The sequence below is a fragment of the Petaurus breviceps genome, unplaced genomic scaffold, assembly GCF_028583685.1.
Source record: "Petaurus breviceps papuanus isolate PSGF00001 unplaced genomic scaffold, PetGlider_PUasm1.0 90903, whole genome shotgun sequence".
NCBI lineage: Eukaryota > Metazoa > Chordata > Mammalia > Diprotodontia > Petauridae > Petaurus > Petaurus breviceps.
The window spans coordinates 12,296,088-12,322,828 of record NW_027187376.1 but is presented as its reverse complement, the minus strand read 5'-3'; the positions used below and the strand labels follow the sequence as shown (position 1 = coordinate 12,322,828).

Here is a 26,741-nt window from a genome sequence, read left to right as displayed (position 1 = left end):
TATTCTTGGCATGTACTATTCTTTTTTTTTTTGGAGTGGGGAAGGCAAGGCAACTGGGGTTAAGTGACTTGCCCAACGTCACACAGCTAGTAAGTGTGTTGAGTATCTGAGGCAGGATTTGAACTCAGGTCCTCCTGACTCCAGGGCCAGTGCTGCGCCGCCTAGCTGCCCCTAGGCAGCTATTCTTAAAGAGATTAAAAAATAGAGGGAAAGAATCATAATTCAAAATCATTCACAACAGTAGTTTTTGCTATAGTGAAGAACTGGAAAATAAAGGGGGTGTATACCAACTGAGGAACGGTTAAATGGATTATGGTATATGAATGTAATAAAATACGACTGCAGAATAAAAAAGGATGAAGTGAATGCACAAGGAAGTCTGAGAAGATTATTATCCACCAAAACAGAATAAAGTGAGCAGAACCAGGAAAACAATTTATACAACTACAATAACATGATGAAAAACAACTCTGAGAGACTTAAGAGCTCTAATCAATAAAGGATCCAATCATAACTCCAAACGAGCAAGGATGAAGCATGCCTCTCATCTCTTGACAGAGTTGGATTAGAGGAGGAGAATGAGACCTTTATTTTCATATATGACTGATGTGTGAATTTATGTTGCGTGACTTAGGTTTATTTGTTATAAAGAAGGATTTTTATGGGGAGAGGGGAGAAGTTCAGGGAACAAAGGAATAGTGGTTGAGATAAAAAAAAAAAGGAAAGGGCATTAATGAAACATTTTGAAACCCAAACAAGAGAGTTTTTGCAATGTGCTGAATTTACTATGTACTTAAAAATAAACTTAGGTGAGATTCATGAATTCATATGCAATACTCTTTTTCTGGTCTTCTTTGTGGATGGAAATTTTCCTGTGTATTTGTGTATTCAATTTCAAAATAACAAAAAAATTGTTTAATGAAAGAGTTTATTCATCTGTAAAATGATAGGGGATAGGATTAGGCAATGTTGAGGATCCCTCCCTTTGAATTCTACTCTAAACACTTCCTGACAACTGTAGCTCATGGCATTTCCTCCTTTTTCCAAATTTTTATAGCATTTAATATCTGCACACTTACTTGATTTTTCCATGAGGACTTGCATCGTTCACTAACTTTTTGTACATTTATTTCTATACATACAAACTTGTTACATTTTAAGAATTGTATTTTATATTCTTTTTGATTCTTCAAAAGCATCTGGCACAATGCTGGGTACTAACATACTTGATAAGTAATTATCTGCTGATTGAATAAATAAGTAGAAAGTCACCAAGCAAACCTCTAAATTTAACAAGAGATTATTTTGATTTCAAAATAAGAAATACTGTATGCCAAAAAGAGAATGACTATAATTTTCTTTTTCCAGGATCTTGTCACTCTACTCAAAAAGAAAGAATGGGGCCATTATTCTCACTTCAAGCAAAGGAAGAAAAAGTTATGAGGAAAGGAGGAAACCAATGTAGGTAAGTTGGATAGGAGCACTGAGGAGAAAATATTGGTGAAGCAAGTTATCAAGATGAAGAGAAAGCTGCATCCTTTGAACAAAAAACAAATATGAAAAGCATACCTGTATTTCCTTGAGCATCTTTTCCTTTGTGGTGTGACGGTGATAAGAATGGTGACTTTGTTGGCTGAGTGCCTTGAACAGAGGGCTGCTGCAAAGGAGCTGACTTGAAGACTACTCCCCACTCCACATGGCTAGTATCTGACCGAGATCGTGTATGACCTGGCTTGAAAGAAGAGGTCTCATCCAGTAAGTCATTTACAGACCTAGGTCTGTCCCTCCGACGCTGACAGATGTTGAAAAAATTAAAAGTTGAAGCTTCCCTTTGTTCCATCCAGGAGAGGTTATCAGGAGCCGTACCTCTCTGGACTATAAACTGTTCTTTGGCAGGAAATACATTTTGTACTTTGGTTTCTAAGAGGCCACTTTGACAGCTATCCCAAATGATGTTGCTGCCGTTGCCCAGGGAGGTCCCATTCCTGATGGTGCCACTATCTGCTATTTTACTGAATACTTCATGCCCAACCAGTTCAGGGACTTCCTGAATGCCATAAACCTCAGCTTGCTGGACCACCTTTTCTAACTTACTATCGAAACAACTGAAGAAATCCTCTGTCACTTCCAAGGCTGGACTGATATCATCTACTTCTAAGGCTTCCATTTCACTGGTTTTCAAGGGATTCAAGTGTCCTGAACTGGGTGAGGGGAGGATTTCATAAATATTCTAACACTGAAAAGATAAGGTGCATCAAGAAAGCAGTTCTGGGGACAGAGACCTTGTCTTCATTTAGTTAGATGCAGTAGAGAAAGCACAAGCACTGCTGGGACTTTTTGGTTATTACAAAGCACTCTCTAGAGGGATCAGCTTCTAATGCTCCTTTAAGATGATGTTTCGCAAGTCAGGAACTGGTTTAGTTAGTTGTCCACAGGAAACTATTTCCTGGAGGATAATAAACATAGAAACAACATAAAAACATTTTATTAAATGTGTTCTACATAACAGATACATTTAATTACTTCCCACCATCCCAAACACCCTTTTATTGTAACACTATACAACAGTGAAAAGGCCTGAACAAAGGTTCCATTGTTCTTGAAGTGGAATATTATACTTTACTACTTTTTTTTTTACTACAATTTACACAGAAGAGAATGGATTATGTGGCAAGGAAGAAATGAAGCCAACAGCTTTTATTTCTAAAGATAATTCTTTGAAAGAACTTATAAATGGTTGCTATGGACTTTTTTTTAATACTTGGCTTAAAACAGTTTATTCCAAAGAAGCAGGAATTCTATGACTAGGTCTAAATCAGAAATCCCTAGAAGGTCAATGGTATGAATCATTTAAGATACTTTGAAAACACCTATGAATCAGGTAGAGTGTGAATAGTACCTATCCTTTATAATAACGTGGATGTAATTATACACATTCTGTCTGTGCCAAAATCCTCTGAAGTTAACTTTGTCCTTCATAATTCCTATTTACCTACTAACACATGTAATAGCTAACATTTACATAACACTCTCTTTAAAGTTTGTAAAGCCTTCACGTATTATCTCCACAATAACCTTATGAAGTAGGTGCTATTAGCTCCATTTTACAGATGAGAAAACTGACATTAAGAACAATTTAAGTGACTTGTCCAGAGTCACACAGTTTGTTCCTGAAGTAGGATTCAAACTCAGGTCTTCCTGACTCCAGTCCAATGTTCTTACCCACTGTACCACTTAGCTGCCTCTGAACTCCGAGGAAGCACCGGAGTCATTAAAGCTAATTTCTGGGGAGGAAAATGAAGTTGGAAGGTGGGGAGAGGTCTTCAGTGGTCCTATGGTATCTACCTAGAAACAGGGCTGAGACATATCAGAGTATCCAGAAACATGGAAATGCTTACATGAAATGCTACAAAATGAAGTAAGCAGAGCAAGGAAAACAATATACACAATGACTATAACAACAAAAATGATCAGAAAGACAAAAAAAAGACTAAGTAAGATTTCAAAAAGAAATTAAAGCATTTTGAACAAATACTATAATATGAAGGAAAATAAACTAGTATTACTGGATGAACAAAAGAATACTATGGAGTTCCCAAAGATGAGAAAAGAGCAAGAAACTCCAGAATAGTTTTTAAAAGAAATAAAATTACTAAAAGAAGAAATTGGGAACCAATTTAGGACCCAAATCAGAGCTCTCAAAGCAGAATTTAAAAATAAATGGCAAAGTAGGAAAAAACTGAATACATGAGAATCTCCAAAAATCTAACCTGTTACATACTATATAAGCAATATGCACTTTTGTGGCTTATATATACAATCTGATAAGTATCTTTACCTTTTTAACATAAGATATATAAGAAGCTAACTATCTTTGTCTATATAACTTCATTATTTTTAAGTATAAGCACACATAAGTATATAAGATATATTATAGGGGCAGCTAGGTGGTGCAGTGAATATAGCACTGGCCCTCGAGTCAGGAGGACCTAAGTTCAAATCCGGCCTCAGACACTTAACACTTACTAGCTATATGATCTTAGGCAAGTCACTTAACCCCAACTGCCCTGCCTTCCTCCCTCCAAAAAACTATATATATGTATATCTGTTAGGTATGAGGTGGTACCTCATCACAATGAATGTCTCTGATTTGTAAATTTTGACTTTTGAATACTAGTTTTTCTTAATGTGGTATAGCTTATAGTTTTATAATTGAGTACTGTTGCTTTTATGTTTTTATTTTGTATTTTAATATATTATTTTTTTCAATTATTTGTAAAAACAATTAACTTTTTTTAAATTTTGAGTTCCAAATTCTCCCTCTCTCTATTTTCTCCCCTTCCTGAGACAGGAAGCAATTTAATATAGGTTATACAAATGCAGTTATGCAAACAGTATTTTCATATCAATTGTGTTTTGAAAGAAAACACAAACCAAAAAACCTAAAACCCAAAAAGGAAAAATAAGAAAGTTTACAAAAGTATGCTTCAATCTGCATTCAGACTCCATTAGTTCTTTCTCTAGAGTTGTGTAATGGTAATGTAATTGTGAATTTGAAGATCCCTTTGTGTTGGAAAAAGTAGCAGGTACTTAACACTTAGTAACTGATCAAGCCTCTGTAGGGGAAACAGAAGGTATGAACTACTGTCTCCTGTTACTGATGTAACAGGAAGGGATTGGCTGAAACAGGCTGTGTGTATATAAGGAAAAGCCCCAGAGAGGCACAGTCAGAATTTCCTCAAGACCGAGATCTGGTGGCAGAACAGCTACAGAAGAATGGAGAACTGAGTCCTGAGAACTTGTGGTGGTGGAGCTTCTTTTGAACAGGAGCCCAGAGCCTGGAGCCTGGAGCCAGGAGCCCAGGAACCCAGGAGGCAGGAGCCCAGGTGACTGAAGCATGACTGGGATGCTGAGACTTTGTTTGTGGCTTGGTTGAGCCTTGGATTCCCTGGAGCAGCAATGGTGAAGGATCTGACATGAACCAGACCTTGAGAACTTCAGTGTGGAGCAGGACCTGCCTAAAGAGCTGGTCAAGGAACTGAGAGCTGTCTGTCATTGAATTCAGGTGACAGTCTGGTGAATCCAGGTAGAATCTGGGACCATGGATGGGGATCCAGAGAATCTCAGAATAGGCCCCAAGTCAAGATGAAAAGACCTCTCCTTGGGTACTGAGTAATTATGGAATTATAGTTTACTAGTGACCTAAGGGGTACAGGGTTTTGTGTATGATACTTAGTAATTGATTGCTGAATAAGTGACTGATTGTTACTTTGAGTACTTTGAGATATTGTTACTGATAAGTGACTGATTGAGTTAATCAAGACTTTGCCCCATGAGTGGAAGATTTTGACTGTGTACTTTGGGACTACTGATAAGTGACTGATTGAGTTAATTTAAGAGTAACTATTTTACTTTGAGACTATGTTGTGAATATCATATTGTGATTTTCTGTGATAAGTTGTAATATTGTGAATGCTGTACCTTGATTTTCTTTGGATGTTTTGCTTTTGTCATGGAATAGAGTGATCACTATACTGTGTAATCAGAACCTTAAAAGCTGTTCACAGTACCATTCTGGAAAGCTTCTGTGTATGGCATTACAAGTTGGATAGCATTTTTGATCACAAGTCCCTTGGAGTTGTCTTAGATCACTGGTATTGTGAATAGCTAAGTCATTCACAATTGATCGTTGTACAATATTCCTGTTATTAAGTACAGTGTTCTCCTGGTTCTGTTCAGTTCACATATCTTTCCAGGTGTTTTGAAAGCATCCTGCTCATCATTTCTTATAGCACAATAGTATCCCATCACAATTGAATACCTCAACTTGTTTAGCCATTCCCCAATTGTTAAGTAGTCCCTCAATTTCCAATTCTTTGCCATCACAAAAAGAGCTGCCATAAATATTTCTATATGTATATGTCCCTTTCCTTTTATAAAATTGTTTAAGAGTACTGTTACTTGAAAGGACAATTAGCAATATGATTTAAAATATACTTAAATGTTGTTTTAACAGAGCATTCTGGACATTGTCTTCTACATATTGCCTGATCATCTGGGAAGAAATAGGGCACAACTTGTAGTCAGGTAGACCTGAACTCAGATCCTCAGACACTAGATATTTAACCATTACGTATGTCCCTTAACCTCTTTGGGCAGTTTCTTCATATGTAAAATAATAATTAAAATAGCTAACTCGCGGTATTGTTGTGAGGATCAAATGATATGTGTGAAAAGTTCATTTCTGCACATCTCAAAATGGTCTATATAAATGTCAACTATTAACCTTTACACATGGGAAGCAAAGTGGATAATTTTGGTCCCATGAAATTAAAAAGTTTTTCCACAAAAAAACTAATGCAGCCAAAAATTTAAAGCAGGAAACTGGGGGAAATATTTTTATGGTAAATTTTTCTGATAAAAGTCACATTTCTAACATACATACAGAACCGAGTAAAATTTCAAAAAATTAAAAGTCATTCTCCAATTGATCAAATTAGTGAAAGGATATGATCAGGTAGTTTTCAGAAGAAAAAAAATCAAAGCTATCAATAGTCACGTAAAAGAAGCTCTAAATCACTATTATCTAGAGAAATACAAATGAAAATAACACTGAGGTACCACCTCATACCTATCAGATGGACTAACATGACAGAAAATGAAAATGATAAATGTTGTAGCGATGTGGAAAAGCGGGGACACTAATGCAATGTTGGTGAAGTTGTGAACTGATTCAACCATTCTGGAAAGCAATTTGGAACTATGCTATAAAACTGTGCATACCCTTTGACCCTGTAATAACTACTACATCTATAGTTCCCAAAGAAATCTAAGAAAAAGGAAAAGCACCTATATGTACAAAAAATATTTCTAGTAGCTCTTTTTGTGGTAGCAAAGAAATGGAAATTGAAGAACTTTTGTGGTAGCAAGGAATGGGAAATATCTGTCAATTAGGAAGCTACTGAATAAGCTGTGGTATACAATTGTGAGAATATTGTGTTGTAAGAATAATATTGAGTTGTAAAAAATGATGAGTAGAATGGTTTCAGAAAAACCTGAAGGATATAGAGTGAAGTTAGCAGAACCGGGAAAACACTGTACATAGTAACAGCAAAACTGTAATGATGATCAACTGTGAAAGACTTAGCTACTCTGATCAAGACAATGATCAGAGACAATACAAATGCTATCCACCTCCAGAGAAAGAACTGATAAACTCTGAGTGCATAATGAAGCATACTTTTTATTCTTCTGGCTTTTTCTTGTTTGTTTTTACAATCTAGCTAATATGGAAATGTTTTGTATGACTTCATATGTATAGCTCATATCATAATGCTTGAATTTGAAGTAAGACTACTGAATATTGAAGTGAGAGAGAGGGAGAGAATCTGGAACTCATAATTTAAAAAAATGAATGTTAAAAATAAATACATAAATTTTAACAAAAGATTAGATGGGAGAAAATAAGGCCAAAAGAACATGTAGAATATTTGGGACTTGGTAAGGAGAAGGTCTATCTCATTACCAGATGGGGTAAAGGAGGTGAGAGTCAGGGATGGTGCCAAGAAGTTAAAAGGTGTGGAGGAGAAAACAGCAAATGTTCTCTATTTTCTCAGGAGAATATATGGTAAGGTCCACAGCTAGAAGAGCTGAGGAGGAATGTGTGTGTGTGTGTGTGTGTGTGTGTGTGTGTATTGGGGAGTCTGTGTCTGTGTGGTTGTGGTTAGAAGAGAACATCTGTAATAATATGTAGAGAGTAGAATTAAAAATCAATCAGGAGGGGGCGGCCAGGTAGCACAGCGAGTAAGAGCACCGGCTCCAGTGTTGAGAAGACCTGGAGCTCGAATTCCGGGCTCAGACACTTAGCACCCACCCAGAAACACCTGGCCGTGTAACCTTGAGCAAGTTACTTAACCCTAATTGCTTAAAAAAAAATCAATCAGGAAACAACAGAGGATTGATCGCTTTATGTAGCAGCAAGCACCCCAGCATCCCCAGGGTGGCTGCCAATACAGGTTCTTGGATCTGCTTTGATAAAGGAAAGCAACTCAAAATGGGTTAACAAGCTTACTTTTAATCAGTCAAATATGTATTGTTTATCTAGTTCAGGGGAAAAAGGTCAGCACCCTGAACTTCAGAATATACAGACAGAATTATCAAGACGGAGAAACAGATCAAGTAGACAGTTTTCAAACTGTCCAACCATTTCATCCATACCCAATCAACATCTGGGTTTCAACATCTGGGTTTTTCAAAGCCGAGGGGGGGCTCTGAACAACGGCTTCCCAGAATCCAGATCAAGTCACAGAACACTTCTCAAAGTGAGCCCCCAAAAAAAGCTACAAATCAGGGCTTATATAGCCTTCTCCTGGCTCAGAGAATGTAACAACCTTATTGACTCACTGGCCAATCAAGAAGTATCTACTGAAAAACAAGCCTCCCACCCCAGGCTCCAGGTGCACTTTAGCCTAGGGGCAGGGAAGATCTTAAAAATTTATATTTCCATCACACCTTACTACAGTAGGGGCCCAGTTGAAGTTAGATAACATATAGATCTAGTTACCTTAGTTGCAAAGCCTTCTTGTAGCTCCATTCAGTAAAATGACTAGGAGTTAAGAAGCAGATGGTAGGAGTAATCCAGGATTGGGATTTGGTGAGGCAGAATTGTTAATGGGACAAGGGGGTAAGGAATTCAAGAGCAGAGAACAGTATGAAGATTGGGAAGGTAAGAAAGTGAAGCCTGAGGTAGATGTGATAGCCTAAGAAAGGAATACTGAATAGAAAGATTAAAAGTTACTATGAACTACAAAGAAAAGATTTAGGTGGGGAAGAGCAAAGGGAAAAAGAGGAATGCTAGGAGGTTATGACCAGATAAATTTCAGAGTTTTTGACCAAGGAGGTAAAACACCTGGTGGGATGTAAAACAAACGTGGAATGAAAGAACAGGTCATGGGATTTGAATAAGACGAGGGACAGGGACACTGCTTAAAAGGGATGTCGAATGTTCTACGGGCTGTATTCTGAGAAAAAAGCTCCCAAACACCTGATGACTATAATTATAGAGTCTTTATGTCTTCTGTTCTCAAGGCTAAATAATCTCATTTTCTTTGTCCTATTCTTCTAGTTCTCATTTTCCCAGTCTGATAACCCTTTACACTGTTCTTTTTGGGATCTTCTCCAAATCCCTCAAGCTGTGTAGCACCTGAACTAGATGAACCTGACCAATGTTCTGAGTAGCATTCTAAATTCTGTTTGCTAAAGAAAAATAAGGAATATTTTACAAATGGCACTCTTGAAACTAGCCAGGGTAATAAGGAATATAACTCTATCCATCTATCTCTCTATATTTTTATGTGTCTCTGTCTCTCTCTATATGCTCTTTTGGCTTACTGCATGGAGCAAGATTTGTTCGTGAGCGCTGCAGCCTGTCTAAACAGCAAAGAATCTGTATCAGATAAAAATGTTAATAAAGACTTACTGCCCGTGCTCTACAGAGTAGGAAATTAAGTCTCAAAAAGAATACCTCCCCAGAGGTTCTCCAATGGTGGTACTAACAGAAGTTCTAAGAATCTTGTACCTTAAAATACAGCAAGATAAAATATTAGCATAGTTGTTTGTAACAAGTAAAACTGCACAAAATTACTAGCAGTGATGAAAGCTGAGTCCCTGCCACACAGAAGTAGAAATAGATTACTAAACAATGCCCAGCCAACCTACTCAGAAATGCTGTTTTTATCTGGGGCTGGACAGCAGTCTTGGAAGTTAATTCAGACTTCCTCCCACTTGGTTAAATGACATGTAATCTGAATTTTAACAAAGGCTGTGTGTTGAGAAGGTGTCTCAAGTCATGTACTTCATGTACTTTCAAAGGCAGATATAGACACTGAACAAAAATGAACAGAAAAAGGCATTCAAAGAAAGCCTTTTCTATCAAATAATTTTTTAAAAATGAGACCTGAGTGTGGTTGCATAGATTTAAATGGCTAGGAACAACATGCTTCAATTCTCTATCCATGAATACTTCATTCAAGTTAAGGTTGAATCTGTCCCAGAATTTTGTGGAAGCTGTAATATTAAAGGAGCTTCTCTTTATACATCCAAGCTTTTTATGCAATAAAGTAGGCCTTTGCCTATATTGGACTACTAAGGAGTTGTAATAAATATCTGTTACTGAAAAACATCTTTGCTCACTTACCCTGGTGCCACATTCTATAATTTAAGACATTAATTTCTTTGGGTTCTCTTCCCTGATATCTTTTAAAAATACAAACACTCCTGGAATGGATAATACATTAAATTAGCTTGCATTAAGATCAAAAGATAATTATAAAGGATTTTCAAAATGATCTAAATGAAGGGTTTATTAAACTATAACTGCCCAAACTCATTTCATATAGTGTCTAGTTTGGATTTTTATGACCATTCTTATATGTATGATATAAGCACATGTATAATATGTTTGCTTCTTAGTATTTTGTAATTTAAAATGCCATCTCCTCCTTGGAAAATGTAAATAAATTGATATGTTGCTTGCTACAGAATATATACATGCATAGATACATTTATAGATATCTACATTGATGTTTAAAGCCTTTCCCCCTCTTATTAGGAACCTTGTGTACTGAAAGGGTATATTGTCCCTTCCCTATGGCATCCATGTTGGTATTCATATGTAGAATACTGAGAAAAAAAAATAAGCGTCTCCATAAGTACTTTGATTCTCATCTGAAAAAAAACATTACAAAGGCAGCCTTCTGGTATTGCTCCTGAACTCCCTGGATAGATCAATTACATAGTATCCTATAAGTATTAATTGTTTCTTGCTTTTACCACTAAAACTAGCTTAGGTCCACCACTATCCTTACCACCACCCTCCTTTCTCCAATTTTAACTTTTGTAGATTAGTATCCAACTGGGTCCAAACAGTCTAATGGCACCTGGCATCATGGATAATACCCTCCAAATCTCTCCTTATTAGCTATCTTTGAATATTTCAATTTCATACTCTCACTGTTATCAACCACTTACTATATACAAAAGATCTCATAGCACACATATAGAAGCAGTTACCTTACTCCCAACAATTATTATTTTGAGACTCCAAAAAGACAGGAAGCATCTCTACCCCAAGAAGTCAAAAATAAGATTCTCCTGAACAAAGTAACAAACCTGGGAAACCATTTTTTAAAAAAGAATCATCACAATCAACCCAAACTTGAGAACTGTTACACAATTACCCAAATCTAGATGCATATTTGGAGGCCCACAGAACCCCATTTCTGTCTCCAGCTAGCTCTAAGAAATATTCTTTAATAAATCTCTTTTGAACACATCTTATATGTGATCTCTCCCTTTTTCCCTTCCCCAATGTGGATGCTGTGAATCATATGCACTCATTTGAAGAAGCATTTGTTATCAAATAAAGGAAATCAAATGGATAGAACAAAATGATTGTCTCCTCATTTTAAAACTCATTTTTAAAGCTCAAAAAACTCTCACTGCAGTTCTTATAGTAAATGACCCTAATATATAAATAGTAAATGATCCTTTACTAATCCTTTTAACTAATTACTAATCCTAATTTACCAGTAACTTTGCAGATGAGGAAACTGAGGCCTGCAGAGGCAAAGAGACTTGTCCAAGAATAGTAGTATTTTAGAAGCTTATGAAAGAAGAATTTTGGAGTATTAAGTGCACTGGGTATGTATGAGGGGGAAGAAGAGAAAGGAATGGAAACAGAAAGAGGACATGGGGCATTGAAAATCGATGCAACTGCTTTACAAATTTTTCTGAGGTTTGACCTTGACTCCAGAGTTTGTACAGTAAGTTTCACAATGCCACGTTAAATACGCAACATGATAGAGTAATGTATAATATCCTTACATGGTATGAAAGCCAGAGTGGATAGAGACAGAGTAAAGCAGCCTTCACTTATTAGTTGGGTATCCATGGGAAAGTGACAAGCGCTCTCTCACGCAGGTGATTGTCAAATGAAAGTCACAGAGAAGCTGTCAATGTATAGCAATGGAAGGAGTTGCCACACTGGAAATTACTTACATTGATGAAATCACAGGTCCAGGAACTGAGCTCCCTCCCTGCATTACATGAAAACATGAGGAGAAATGATATTTCTTTGTACACTACCCAAAGAATTTCTCAGAACTGAAAATCATAACAGTAGAGAGAAAAAGGGATGGGTAGGTGGCGCAGTAAATAGAGCACTGGCCCTGAGTTCAAATCCGGCCGCAGACACTTAACACTTACTAGCTGTGTGACCTTGGGCAAGTCACTTTACCCCAAATGACCTGCCTTCCCCCCTCCAAAAAGCAAAAAAAAATTTTAATTAAATAAACAATAGAGAAATAAAAAGTCATTTTAATGACTTTTAAGGATCATTAAAATTGCTATGATGTGTTCACATCTCATTAGAATGGAAATCTGTTACTAGTAGATAAAGAAGAGGCAAACTATATTTTTATAATTTTGGTTTATACTACATATGAAAAAAAGGTAAGTGAAATGGGAAGAATATATTCCATCTATTTCTTCTCAGATCTTCCTAAGTAGTAAAAACAAAACACTGATAAAGCACTTTTTAATCTGTCAATTACCACAATCTATTCTACTTAACTATGGTGATTCATTTACTCTGCTTCTTTAGTCTTTGAATTGTTTTGGTCTCTATTTCTGAGATCTATGAATGAAACCAGTAACTTAACTGACTAGATGATAAAAATGAAATGCATGTAAAAGTAATTCAGACCTTGCATTCATCACAAAGCAACATGGATTAGGGGCCCAGAGAAATCAAGTGAGTTGACCAAAGAATATCTTGTAGTGGGAATATGAACAAAAGATTGAAAATCTGTCTTCAAGTGAACAGAAGGCCATGGAAGGTATCCAGTGAGCAGAAGGACACCAGGACTTCTGTTTTTTACGTGAGGAAGATGAGGGTCCAATTCAGTGTTAATAATACCTTTACCCTGGATTTCTGAAAAGTCTTGGGTACTTTAGTCCTATTATTGATCTGTTTCGTTCTTCATTGAATAAAGGCTTATGCTTACATGCCACATTACAGTTTACACAGTGAATAAGATTCCCCAAACTGCTGGTAGAAAGAATAGCAGTAATGGGATGTTCTTTTCAAAATATTTCAGCAATGGAAAGCAGTCTAGCAGAAACTGGGTACAGACCAATATCTTACACCATCTACCAAGATATAGATATAAAGTGGGATATCATAAGTAAATGGACGAATATGAAACGTATTCCCTATCAAACTTACGGATAAGAGAACTTATGAATAAACAGGAGATAGCATTGAGAGATATAAAATGGATGATTTTGATTACATTAAATTAAAAAGGATTTGTACAAATAAACCAATGTAGCCAAGATTAGAAGGAAAGCAGAAAACTGGGGGGGAAATTTATAGACAGTTTCTGGGATGAAAGTTTCATGTCTCAAGTATATACAGAATTCTGTCAAATTTATAAGAATATGAGTCATTCCCCAATTGATAAATGGTCAAAGGATATGAACAGGCAGTTTTTTAATGAAGAAATCAAAGCAATATATATAGTCCTATGAAAAAATGCTCTAAATCATTATTGAATAGAACAATGCAAATTAAAACAACTTTGAGATATCTCACACCTATCAAACTGGCTAAAATGATAGGAGAAAATGACAACTATTGGAGGCATGTGGAAAAATTCCGACACTAATGCATTGTTGGTGGAACTGTGAACTGATCCAACTGTTTTGGAGAGCAATCTGGAATTACGCCCAAAGAGTTATAAAACCATGACCCTTTGACCCAGCAATACCACTATTAGGTCTGTTTTACAATGTGATCCAGGGAAAAGGAAAAGAACCTATATATTCTAAAATATTTATAGCAGCTCCCTTTCTAGTGGCAAAGAACTGGAAATTGAGATGTCCATCAATTGGTGAATGGACAAACAAGTTGTGGTATATGATTGTGATGGAATACTACTGTGCTGTAAAAAATGATGGGAAGGGGGAGGGGAAAAAGAACAAATTAAAAAAGTGCACAGCAGAGAACAAAAGGGGACTCACAGGGAAGCAAAGAAAAGGTGGACAATTCTCAACACAACGAGTATTGTTTATCATATAGGCTTTCTTGAAATGAAAATTTATTGTTACATATTTTGAATCTTCATATGTGCTGCTATGCACATGACATGCTTTTATTCCTTTCTAACTTTGTATTTAAATTCCAGTATTTAAGTCATGATACGTTTCTGTTTCTCTTTTTATTTTCTGTGTTCTGGCATTTGAGTCTAAAATGAAATTTTGAGAAAAAAAATGATGAATAGGTTGATTGAGAAAAAGATGAAAAGACTTGCATGAAATAATGAAGAGTGAAATGAGCAGAACCATGAGAAACTTGTATACAGTAATAGCAACACTGAAGAATAACTGAACAGCTAATGTATTCTCAAACACTCAAATCAACTATAAAGGACCTATGAAGGAAGATACTATGCACCTCCAAGAAAGAAGTGATAAACATAAGTATGCATAGTATAGTTTTACACATATATGTGTCAAATGGTGATCTCTAGTGAAAGGTGGAAAGGAGGGAGGGAGACAGGTCAGAACTTAAAATGTAACAAAAAATAAAATAATTTAAATAAAATGAAAATATCTGAGGCAACCTATTTCAAACTCTTGTCCAAAGCATCTCTATTTATTCACTGTTTGCTACCAATAAAATCAGAGAGGTATCTGATCTCCAAAAATGTTCTCCCTGAAACCAATCTAAATGACAAAAAGAACAATTCAAATCTCTGCTTGCCTTAATATTCAATACTGTGATGTCCCTGGGACCCTGTGTAAACTTGGGTCAAAAAAGTGACATGCCTTGGTAGAAAGTCCATTTTTGGTATGTACTGCTCCACTATCTTTGCCAAGAAAACCCTGAAATGGGGTCATGAAGAGTCAGACACCACAGAAATGACTCAACAACACAACTGTTTTTAAAATTGACAGAAAATTTTCTAATAAGAAAATTCACTTGAACAACTCAGTTATATGAGTCTTCTTTCCTTTCCTTTTTATCTTCTTGATAGGCAATCACTGACTTAAAGCTGCAACAACAAAAATGAAAAATTTCATCTTCATCCATGGACAGCCCTGGAAAACACCAAAATGTAAACCTAAAAACCTAGGCAGGCACTACTGAAGTCAGATATCAAAGCTAATTCCAATAGCAACAGAAAATAAATGACCAGGTGTATTCTGTGCACTCAACCTTCATCCAAGCTAAAGCAATAAAAATATGCCAAACTTGGGACTGACCACAATACGCCATTTCAAGGTACCTGTACTTCTAAACAACGGAAGTTTCCAAAATATGACGCCAAATTTGGAGATGATTTAGAGAGGTTATCTGTTCATGTAACTGATACTTGAGCCTGACAGAGGTATGCTTCCAAATAAACCAGTGATGCTTATTATGCTGAGAGGAAAAAGCATTCCCATAGGCCTGATTAGTCTGATTTTGATTTCTGCCTCTGACTACTTAGTATCTCCACTTAACACATGCTGATCTGACAAGTCTTCTTGTTCTTCATATGGAAACACACTATTCTTCTCAATTTTCCCTTCTACCTCTTACTACTCCTTCATGAATCCTCTGAATAGTCTTCCTGGCCTATTAGATTCATCTATCAGATTCTAGATCTATTAGATTCATAGAATTAAAGATGGAAAGACCCCTGGAAGATCATCCTATTCCAACTCCCTCATTTTATAGATGAGGAACTGGAGGCCCAGCAAGGCAAAGAAACTTGGTAAAAGTCACACAGATGGGCAGGAAGAATCAGAGCTGGCATTCCAGCTCAGGGCCTCTGACCTCAAACCCAATGATCTTTGCATAATGCCATGCTTCATTTCCAAAAATTAATGTCATGTGCCTCCACAGCTAAGGACCAAGTAAGACCGGGTACCCAGCCCTCCTGGGTCTGCCCTTAGGGCTATTCTACAAAGCTCTGGCATCAGCTCCCCCTCTGGACACCTCATGGGCATCTGCAGGTAGGATACAGCTCCATAGTGCTGCGTCCCCTTAGCTAACTCTCTGGCCTCTTATACACTTTGAAGACAGTTCTTTGGTCCTTCACCTTTATAGTACACTATGGATCAGTCCAATGACATTCCCCCAGCTCACTTGACCTGCCCAGACCACTGTAGAATTCATAAGAAAACCTTCATTAATCCGAACCACATGATAACATAAAAATGTCAATATAATCACAATAATAGAGATGAAAGGGAAAGATTACAACCTGCACCACAAAGTGAATGAAGCCCACCATGGATAGGGGAAAGAGACTATTGTAAGCAAAAATGAGAAAGAAAAAGGAATGAAGAGAAAGAAGCACTTATTACATGCCAGGTATTCATTTGATCCATAGGTGTTATTATCTTCATTTTACAGTTGAAGAAACTGAGGCAGAGAGGGTAAGTTACTTGTCCAGGGTCACACAACTAGTAAAATGTCTACACCCAGATTTGAACTTGGGTCTTTTGACTCCAGATCTAATGCTCTATCTGCTGTACCACTGTAAGGGTTATGGGATTTAAAGATCTTCCATGCCCCGTTGGACTTGCTGACGTAGCAGGAAGGGGCGGAGCAAGAGGAAGCAGAAGCCAAGCTAGCGTTCCTGCGGTGGCTGGTGGTGGTGGTGACGGCGGCAGCAGCAGAGGCAGTGGCAGCGCAAAGCCCTTTTTGAGTTAGGACTGCTAAGGACTTTCTGCTAAGGACTCCTGCTGAGGACTGCCAGGGGCCGGAGCTGCTGGGAGCGCACTTCCAGGACGCTGGGTGGTTGCTGTGTGTGGGGAGAGGAGGACCTTTGCCTGAGGTAGCCTGTTCTGTTTTAAAGGCTTGAGAATGTGGGTGCTTTCTACTTTATCTACCTGTGCCAATATCATAACTACTCTGATGGCTTTCACTTTCTGGTTTTGGGACTCAGTCTTTTGGTATCTTAATAAATTTTCTAGTTTATTTCCTCATATGGCAAACATGACGTATTTTGTAATGGATAATTATATCAGCATATTTGTAATCTCTATAGGCATTGTGAATATGGCATTGCTGATACAACCACCTAATTATACTCAAAAGACTACAAGGAGAAACAGAATGGCTAGTGCTGACAGGCAAAAGGATAGATTCCTAAATATCATCTCCTTTTATTCTCTTGAGAGACATTATCACATTTTACTACCAATTTCTTCACAACAAAAATACATCACACACACACAAAACTCCTATCAGTTACCTTTCTTTGACCCTGATGGAAGAACATGGTATCTTTCTTATAATACGCTAAGTGACATCACGTGAAAAAGATTAGTCTGCTTGATCCTTTCAGGCAGAACTAGGACCAGTGAGTGGAAGGTACAAAGATGCAGATTTCAACTGAATGTAAGGAAGAACTCCCTAACAACTAGAAGTATTTAAAATTGAATAGGTTGCCTCCAGAGGCAGATTCTGCCAATGAAGTTCTGTGAATCAATGGCTAAGTGACCCCTTTCTCAGGCATGTTGTAGAGGAGAGTCATGCTTCGGGCAAGGATTTGTACCTTTCAAAGACTTTCCATGTCTAAAATTCTATATTTCTGTTCATATTTTGTCTCCTTAGCAGAGGAAGTGAGATATAACTCAATTCCCTTTTATCTAGTCACCTTGTGACTACCACTATTATTAGGTTTTACACAAATCAACTACACGGTCTAATTTCCCTAAACAAAAAATAAAAGCAGAGCAAAGATGAGCTCTTTGGGATTAGTCGGTACTACAGATTGGGGCAAGGGGTATTCAGCAGGCTTGCTATCTTGGAGTGTGGGGTAGGGAAGAGACAGCGAGTAAATTTGTAACTCAAAATCTTGGGGGATTAGTTGCTACTATGAGTATAAGGAGAACAGTTTCCTGGGACATCTAGAAACTTATTTAGTCTTGACTACACAGGCTCAATCACCTTTTAAAACTTCTCAGGTTCCTCAGATATTCCTGATGTTAGCTGGCTAATGCACATGAGGCAGCTGGGGCCCCTTGGGCATCAGCCTTGAGCTGCACATGAAACCAGCCAGTAGGAGACAAAGAACTAGGGAGCAACCTGTTGGCCCATAATAACATGGCCATTATAGTAAGAAAAGATAAAAAGCTAATGAGAGAAAAACAAATAATCAGTAAGATAATGACTGAAGTGGACAGAGAGCAGGTCATTTGGGAAAATCCAAAGAATTTCAGTATTTGAGATTAAATTCTGTGTTTGAAGATTTTGGTCGAGTCTTGGGTCTGTTGACTAATCTATTACTCTTCTTGCTAGCCAAATGGAAACATACCAGTCCTTAGAGAACTCACAAATATTGCAGTACTTCTTGTTTTTAAATTAAATGTGCAGTGTTTTTCTAACTGCAAAGAGTACAGCATTTGGCAAAATTAACCTCAACTATGTCTTTTCAGATGAGTAATAAAAATGACAGAATATTTATTAAGTTTAACTAATTCAAAGGCTTAAAGTAAACAATCCTCAAAGCTTCTGTTTCTGAGAAAAATTTAAAGTTTGTGTAAAATCTGCATAAACAGTTCAGATATGGATCATATAATTCTGAATATCTGTGCATTTTATTTTTGGTCCTTGCTAAAATATGATTTTTATAATTTGGAGAATTATACTACTTATAAGATGGCTTAGAGATAGCAATGAAATATTTGTCCACTCTGATTTTCAAAATTTTGATAAAATTTTCTTATCACATAGTTAACTACTATTCATCTGAACAGAAGTGCTTCCTTACCATGAAAAAAAAACTTCATTTACAAGGAGGAAAAAATGGTTCACCGAATGCAGCACATGAAAATAATGTATGTATCTATTCTATGTGAGAAGTAAGAAACTTTCTGATCAGATCTCCCCAATTATGGCATTCTCTGATATTTCTACAAAGAGGAGATTTTTGCCAAAATGTTTGTTTCGATATACAATACCACAAATAAATGTTTTTGCTAAATAACTAAAACAGATGTTTCCAAATTGGCAATGTGTGAGGACACTGTTTTAAACTGAGGATGAATGTTTTAAACCAAACTACCCTTTTTGACTAAGATATGTCCAAATGAACTGCTTTCTTGTAAAGCAAACTTAAAAAAAAAAGAGGAAACATTTGTTAGTGGAAATGTAGCAATGAGCTTCAAACCAAACAACCATAACAATTTACCTTTCACTCCTAATAATCCCCCATCCATCACAGGTATAAGAATGTTCTGAATAAGAGCATCAGGTTTAAGTATCTAAAATGTATTTGCTGTCTCGTACCCTAATTGTGAGGAGCTACTTCTTATTTCCCCGAGGTCCTGAGATCTGAGTGAACAATCACTGACAATAAATACATTCCTGGGGGTTTTGATCCTCTTCCCTCTGGGAATCCCAGAAAACTTCAAGGTAGTAGAAAAGTGACAACTCTCTTGCAGTGTCACTGGGTAAAGCTGAGAGTTGGGGCTACCTCCATTCTAACATTTATTAAGCATTTACTATGAACAATAACCTAACTTGGGAGGTGAGGGTGGAGGATCAAGAGGAAAGGGAACCCTGTAATTGCCAGTGTATCTGAGAATGGACATGTGAACAAAGTAAGAAAAATTTGCCAGATTTGACAAGAACCAAAGGTCAGTCAGTAAGAAACTATTAAGCACTTAATATGCAAAGCACTGGGGATATGAAGAAGGGGGGGGGGGGGGGAGTCATTGCCCTTGAAGAGTCTATCAGTTGGAAAATAATATTTGTATAGCAGTATTAAGGTTATCAAAGTTCACTATATGCATTATCTCATTTAAAACAACCTTGCAAAGCAGGCATTACAAGAATTATCATTATTTTCCAAGAAATTGAGACTTAGCTAAGCTAAATGCTATATAACTCAGGGTGTCACACTTGGTAAGTGTTAGGGCCCAGATTCAAGCCCATCTTCCTGACTCCTAGTCTAGTCTAGCCCTCACAACCTACCTAACACATAAATGTTACTTTTAAGACAATTTAGCCAGCCAATCCTGAGGCATCTTATAAGCCAGCCAATCCTGAGGCATCTTATAAGATCTGTTTGTTGTATCTGACTTTTCATACACCTACATCATCCTTTCCCAATCTGATTACTAAAAATATCATTATAGCTGTGTTTATAAACTATGAAGTGAAGCAGAGATTTTAAAATTATTGTTGGTTTGATCAATGTAAACAAATCAAATGGGTAATTCTGTGCCCCTGCCCAATAAGTAGATTGTTTGGACTTAAATTATATAGTTGGTGCAACCACAAGGATCAAATTAACTGGATAACTGCAGGCTTCTACTTTGTGCTTGCTAAATTTCACACAAGTTCAGAATTGTACTTGTAATACATAACCGCAAACTTTCAATTGTAGAGACTATATAATGAATGTTAATTTAAAAGCACTTCTTCAGAAACAAAATGGTGGCCCTATTTTTGCCCTTAGTTTGGAATTATGACTCCGGTTGTTCTTATAAGAAATTATACTGGAGGCAGAGCCAAAATGACAGAGTAAAAGCAGGAACTTGGGTGAGCTCCTGCACCAACCACCTCCAATACCTGAAAAATGACTCTAAAATAATTTTAGAGCTACAGAACCCACAAAGTGGCAGAGAGAAACAAATCTCCCACTGAAGGCAGACTAATAATCCCCCATCTATCAGTCAGCATGGCAGACCTGACAGGAAGGGTCTATTTCGCTGAGCTGGGAGCCAAGCACAGTCCCACTTGAGGCCGCATGAGCCCAGACCCAGGGAACCTCCACCAGAGGCACAGACCAGCCAGAGCAGACTTCAGAAGAGTGAATCACCAGCAGCTGTGGCAATTTCCAGACTTCTCAACCGATAAATGCCAAAGAGAAAGTAAAAGGTCAGTAGGGAACTTTGTTGGAACTGGGTGGAGAAGAGCATGGTCCTACCCTTGCCCCCCGGGGGCAAGAGGTGAGTGGCTGCCAGGGTGGCTGCAGCTGTTTGCCACATGGTTGCCTAGCTACCTCCAGAGCTCCTGGCCTGTAGATTACAGAGGGACCAAGCGACCATTCAGAGGGTAATGACTCTTGCTTTGACCTTCTTGGACCCTGCGTCTCTGTCTTGGGCAGTGCTCCTGGGGTGAAGAACGCCAATGTGCCAGAGGCTGTGGTGGCTGTAGAGAGGGAGCCCTCCTCTGACCTGTGACAACATTTGTGAAAACCCCAGCAATCTGGGACACAGCTCTCTTCACTCTGGAAGCAGAGTTCTACTGTGGCAAGCTCAAAAGTCAAGTAATTGGCTGGCAACATGAGCCAGCAGAGGAAGCACAATCAGACCATAGAATCCTTTTTTGGGGACAAAAAAGATCAAAATATGGAACCAGAAGAAGACAACAAAGTCAAAACTTTGAACATCAAGTAAGAGAAGTGAAGGAAAAATTGGGAAGAGAAATGAGAATGATGCAAGAAAATCATGAAAAGTTAGTTAACAGCTTGCTAAAGGAGACCCCAAAAAATAACACCTTAAAAAATAAATTAACTCAAATGGCAAAAGAGGTCTAAAAAGCCAATGAGGAGAAGAATGCCTAAAAAAGCGGAATTGCCCAGAGGGAAAAGGAATTTCAAAAACTCACTGAAGGAAATAATCCCTTCAAAATTAGATTGGAGCAAATGGAAGCCAATGACTTTTTGAGAAATCAAGATACTATAAAAAAAGATCCAAACAAATGAAAAAAATAGAAGGCAATGTGAAATATCTCACTGGAAAAACCATTGACCTGTAAAATAGATACAGGAGATATAATTTAAAAATTATTGGACTACCTGAAAGCCACAATCAAAAAGAGAGCCTAGATACTATCTTTCAAGAAATTATCAAGCAAAATTGCCCTCATATTCTAGAATCAGAGGGCAAAACAGAAATTGAAAAAATTCACTGATCACTTCTTGAGAAAGATCCCAAAAAGAAAACTCCTAGGAATATCATAGCCAAATTTCAGAGTTCCCAGGTCAAGGAGAAAATATTACTAGCTGTCAGGAAGAAACAATTTGAGTATTGTGGAAACACAATCAGGATAACACAAGATCTAACAGCTTCTACATTAAGGGATCTAAGGTCTTAGAATATGACATTCTGGAGGTCAAAGGAGCTAGGATTAAAATCAAGAATCACTACTCAGAAAAACTATATAATGCTTCAAGGGAAAATATGGTCATTCAATAGAGGAATTTCAAGTATTCTTGATGGAAAAACCAGGGCTGAACAGAAAATTTGACTTTCAAATACATGAAGCAAGAGAAGCATGAGAAGATAAAACAGGAAAAAGAAATCATAAGAAACTTATTTAAGTTGCACTATTCACATTCCTACAAGGAAAAACAATCATAATTGTAACTCATGAGACTTTTCTCAGTATGAGGATAGTTGAAGGGAATATATGTATATATGTGTACACATAAACATATATGCATGTATAGGAGGGTGTATGTGTACATAAATATATATGTGAGTGTGTATAGATGTATACATAGACAGAGGGCACAGGATTAGCTGAATAGGAAAGGATGACATCTAAAAAATAAAATTAAGAGATGAGAGAAGAATATAATGGGACGAGAAAGGGAGAGATAGAATAGGGTAAATTATCTCACATAAAAGAGGCAAGAGAAAACTGTTACAGTGGAGGGGAAGAGGAGGAAGGTGAAAAGGAATGGGTCAACCTTATTCCCATTGAATTTGGCTTAAGGTGGGGCAGCTAGGTGGCTCAGTGAGTAAAAGCACCGGGCCCTGGAGTTGGGAGGACCAGTCAGGAGGACCCAAGTTCGGTTCCGGCCTTAGACACTTAACACCCCCACACAAAAAAACAAAACTAGCTGTGTAACCTTCGCAAGTTACTTAACCCCAATTGCTCTCCAAAAGGCAAAAAAAAAAAAAAGAATTTGGCTTAAGGAAGGAATAACATACACACTCAATTGGGTATGGTATTCCCTATAGGAAAGTAAGGGGGAAGAGGTTAAGAGGGGGGAAGATAGAAGGGAGGGCAGATTGGGGGAGAGGGAAGTTAGAAGCAAACACTTTTGAAAAGGGACAGCATCAAAGTAGAAAACTGAATAAGTGGCGGACGGGATAGGATGGAGGGAAATATAATTAGTCTTTCACAATATAACTACTATGGAAACGTTTTGTGTAACTACACATGTACAACCTATGTTGAATTGCTTGTCTTCCCAGTGGGGGTGGGTGAGGAGGGAAGAAGGGAAAGAATCTGGAAATCAAAGTTTTAAAAACAAGTGATTTTTTAAAAATTGTTTTTTTTACATGCAACTGGGAAATAAGATATACAGGCAGTAGGGTAGAGAAATCCATCTTACCCTACTAGAAAGTTGCAGAGGGATGGGGAGGATATAAGAGAGACCAGGCTGGGGGAAGAGGTATTCAGTAGGCTCACTATCTTGGGGTGGGTGGGGTGGGGGGGTAGGGGAAAGCAGTCAAAAAATCTGTAACTCAAAATCTTGTGGAAATGAATGTTGAAAATTAAAAATAAATAAATAAAAAACATATCCTAAGGAAAAAAGAAATTATACTGACAGCCAAATAATTACATTTTACAATCATATTATATCAATTCCCAGGAAAATTACAAGAACTTCTCCATGTCTGGAAAAGGTCAAATGAAAACAACAATAAAATTAAGAAATGGAATTTGTTAAAACTGTTTACTTTTCATATGGGCAGAACCAGCATTCATTTCATAGCATTATTTGGTTTAAATTGCTCTCCTCCAAGAATATTTGGATCTATCTGCTTTGGAAATTCTGTGGTTTCAAAAGCAGTAATGGAGTTAGGTTATTTATGAGTCAAATGCCAAATCTACTCTAAGAAGAAAAGAAAAATAAGTAATGTTTTTCTTAGTAAATGAAATCTATCCCTCTATCACTGCTTACCAGAGGATCTAAAGTCTCCATGAAGACAATCAATCATGTAAATTACTAGGCATTTTCTGTACCTTTCTAGGGAGAAAATCTGGGCATGTGAGATGGTGGAGTGTGAAAAAGGTGGGAGAGCAGAAAAGCAAATGAAGTTAACTGCAGACATAACTACCTCCTTCTCTGGAAAACTTTCCTACTGGCTTGAAATGATGGAATCTTTCCATTCTGCTTTGGGGAGGTGGAATCACCCTGGGGTGGTGGTCACTAAGAAGAAAGATACTGGGTTGCATTCCAGTTTCTTAATCACTGAAAATCTTATCTTCAAACATCATAACCAGGAAAGTACATTGAAATGGAAGAGTATCAGATGAATCTAACCAGTCCTTAATGATTTGTTAGCAGATGCTGGTTATTCAGCTTAGATCTAGAGCAGGAAGAGACCTTAAAAAGGTCACCTAACCCAGTCTCATCAGAGGTTAAGAGACTTAGCCCAAGGTTACACAGGCTGTGTTAAGTGGCTGTGCTAGGATTAAAACTTAGGTCCTTAGACTCAAGTTCAATGGTTTTTCCATTGAACTATGCTGTCTCACTCAAATTACTCGTCTATTTGCAGTGCAGCAATCTGGAATATTTTATTGTTAATAAGTAAATACCTGTGTAGTCATGAAAATGAACACTAATCTGGGTCCTGAAGTTAATCAGGCTATACAAAATCAAGAACTTTAATGAAAATTTAAAATGCAATAGAGTCCTGTTACTTCAATACAATCCTCTGATCATTTCCAGCAATTATATTTTCACAAAGGCAATAGCTAATAACGTGTGCTAATAAATATTTGGAATAAATATTTTATTAAGGCTAGTGTATATGATTATTTTAATGTAAAAGTTCAACTCTGCACATAGCAACACTGCTTCCAAATAGCATAATGCTTCTGTCAATGCATTTCATTCATCCAATAAACATTTATTAAGCTCCTACTATGTCAGGCACTATTCTTCTCTGGTTGGTTGTGACTAACTGGATATATGACATAACCTACCAGAAGTTATGCCTACTTCATTTTCTGATCCAGTCATTTCCTGAGGCCTATGGACTGATATCATCCCTGTGGCTTACTATATAATTTAGATTCCATATATAAGTATATGTAGGTACGCAATTTGTAAATATATGGTGTTATATTGTATAATTTGTATCACATATGTATACATATATACACATTTATAAATATACAGACATCTCAGAAATTATTTCATATACACGTATACATATATTAAATATACAAGCACACATATACACTAACATTTGTAAATATATACATGGACTTCTAATAAATTAGGTACATATAAGTATTCATATACATTTGCAAATATATACATAGGCTTAGCTTATAATTGAGACAGTTTCCAAAAATTAAAAATTCTTATACATACAATATATAAATGTATGAACCACTGTGAAAGTGGAAACCCTTTTCAAGAAATTATTTCTAAAAAAAGAATCGGGGCTCCCCTCTCTGACCCCTTCCTAATAAACAGCCCCACAAGGCTGACAACTGCACGGCTCCAACTCGAGATCCCCTTGAGAATTCACGAGCATCTTCCGACCCACTTTCCTATGGGTCTGGTTTGGATCAGACCTTGATGCCCGGCTCGAAGGGAGCCTCGGGGCTGGGCTAAGCCCAAGACCCCCGCGGTGCAAGCCCACAGTCCCGAGTCCTCTCACACACCCCCCCCCCCACCCCCCCCCACCCCCCCCCCCCCAAGCGGACTGACTTAAGGGAAAGGGTGGAAGCGGGAACAGAGGCCGAGGTGGCCTGCCCTCCTCCGCCCCGCCGGCTCTTTGTCTGGGCCGCGATCTGGGGTCCCCTCGGACCCCGGGGTCGCCTCTGCCCACGTCAGACAGAACCACGGGGCGCCCACGCCGTCTTCTCGCCCCTGCTAGGCTGCGGGTGCCGGCTCCTTCTCCTCCAGCCCCCCGCCCCGATGCCCTCACCTCCCGGTCCGGCCCGGACACCGACCCCCGCTCGGCCCGGGAGTTCGGGCTGGGGCCTCCCGGCGCTGCCCCCCCACCCAGCTCCGCCCGGCCTCCGCCCCCTGGGTAACAGCCCACTCGGGGAGCCCACGCGAGTGGCCCACGGGAGGGGCAGGTACTCACCACCCCCCAACCCCGCCGGACACCGGCGCGCAGGTGAGGCAGGGCTCGGCGCCCTCCCCGTCCCGCTCGTCCTCCGCGTCCTCCCGCGATGACAGCCCGAAGCCGGCGCCGCTCCCCCGAGCCTCCGCTCTGTTTACAATCTGCCTGCCTCGGTCCCCTTCTTAAAGCCTTCCCTCCAGCAACCCGGGGAAACCGAGACTCTGACAAAGAAGGTTCCAGACCTGCAGGAGGCCCCGAAAGAAAAAAAAAAAGGGGGGGGGGGGGCAACCACCCTAGCCCGGGAGAGAGGCGAGGAAGATGTTGCCCGAGATAACCCCGCCCAGGTGATCTGTTTGTTTGTTTCTCCTAGGGCTGGTCCGATGAGGCACGTGCCGAAAGCCACAACTATGCCTCCCGAGGAGCTCTCCATCCTCAGCTTCAGGGAATGCCCAGGCACAGAGCCAGCCCTTGCCAGTCTCCTCTCTGGTTCGGGCTGGGCACTCACCTTAACGATACACATCCCTCCAGACTCCTTACGTGGTCCTGGGGAATTGAAAAATAAACTGCCCTAATAAGCCATTAACACTCACGGAGGCTGGGCCTGCCCTGGAATGGAACTGTCAGTCCAA

At 38.4% G+C, this 26,741-nt stretch overlaps 1 protein-coding gene across 1 annotated transcript in view; it reads right to left on the bottom strand.

The window, feature by feature from the left end:
• PLEKHM3 (pleckstrin homology domain containing M3) overlaps window positions 1-26,310 on the bottom strand; it is a 235,730-nt gene extending 209,420 nt beyond the window's left edge. The window contains exons 1-2 of the mRNA XM_069075264.1: window positions 26,134-26,310; window positions 1,570-2,446 (exon numbers count right to left, since the gene is read on the bottom strand). Coding sequence (XP_068931365.1) covers window positions 1,570-2,167 — 598 coding nt within the window. The 5' untranslated portion in view covers window positions 2,168-2,446; window positions 26,134-26,310. The remainder of the gene's footprint in view (window positions 1-1,569; window positions 2,447-26,133) is intronic.
• Between the last annotated feature and the right edge of the window lie 431 nt (window positions 26,311-26,741).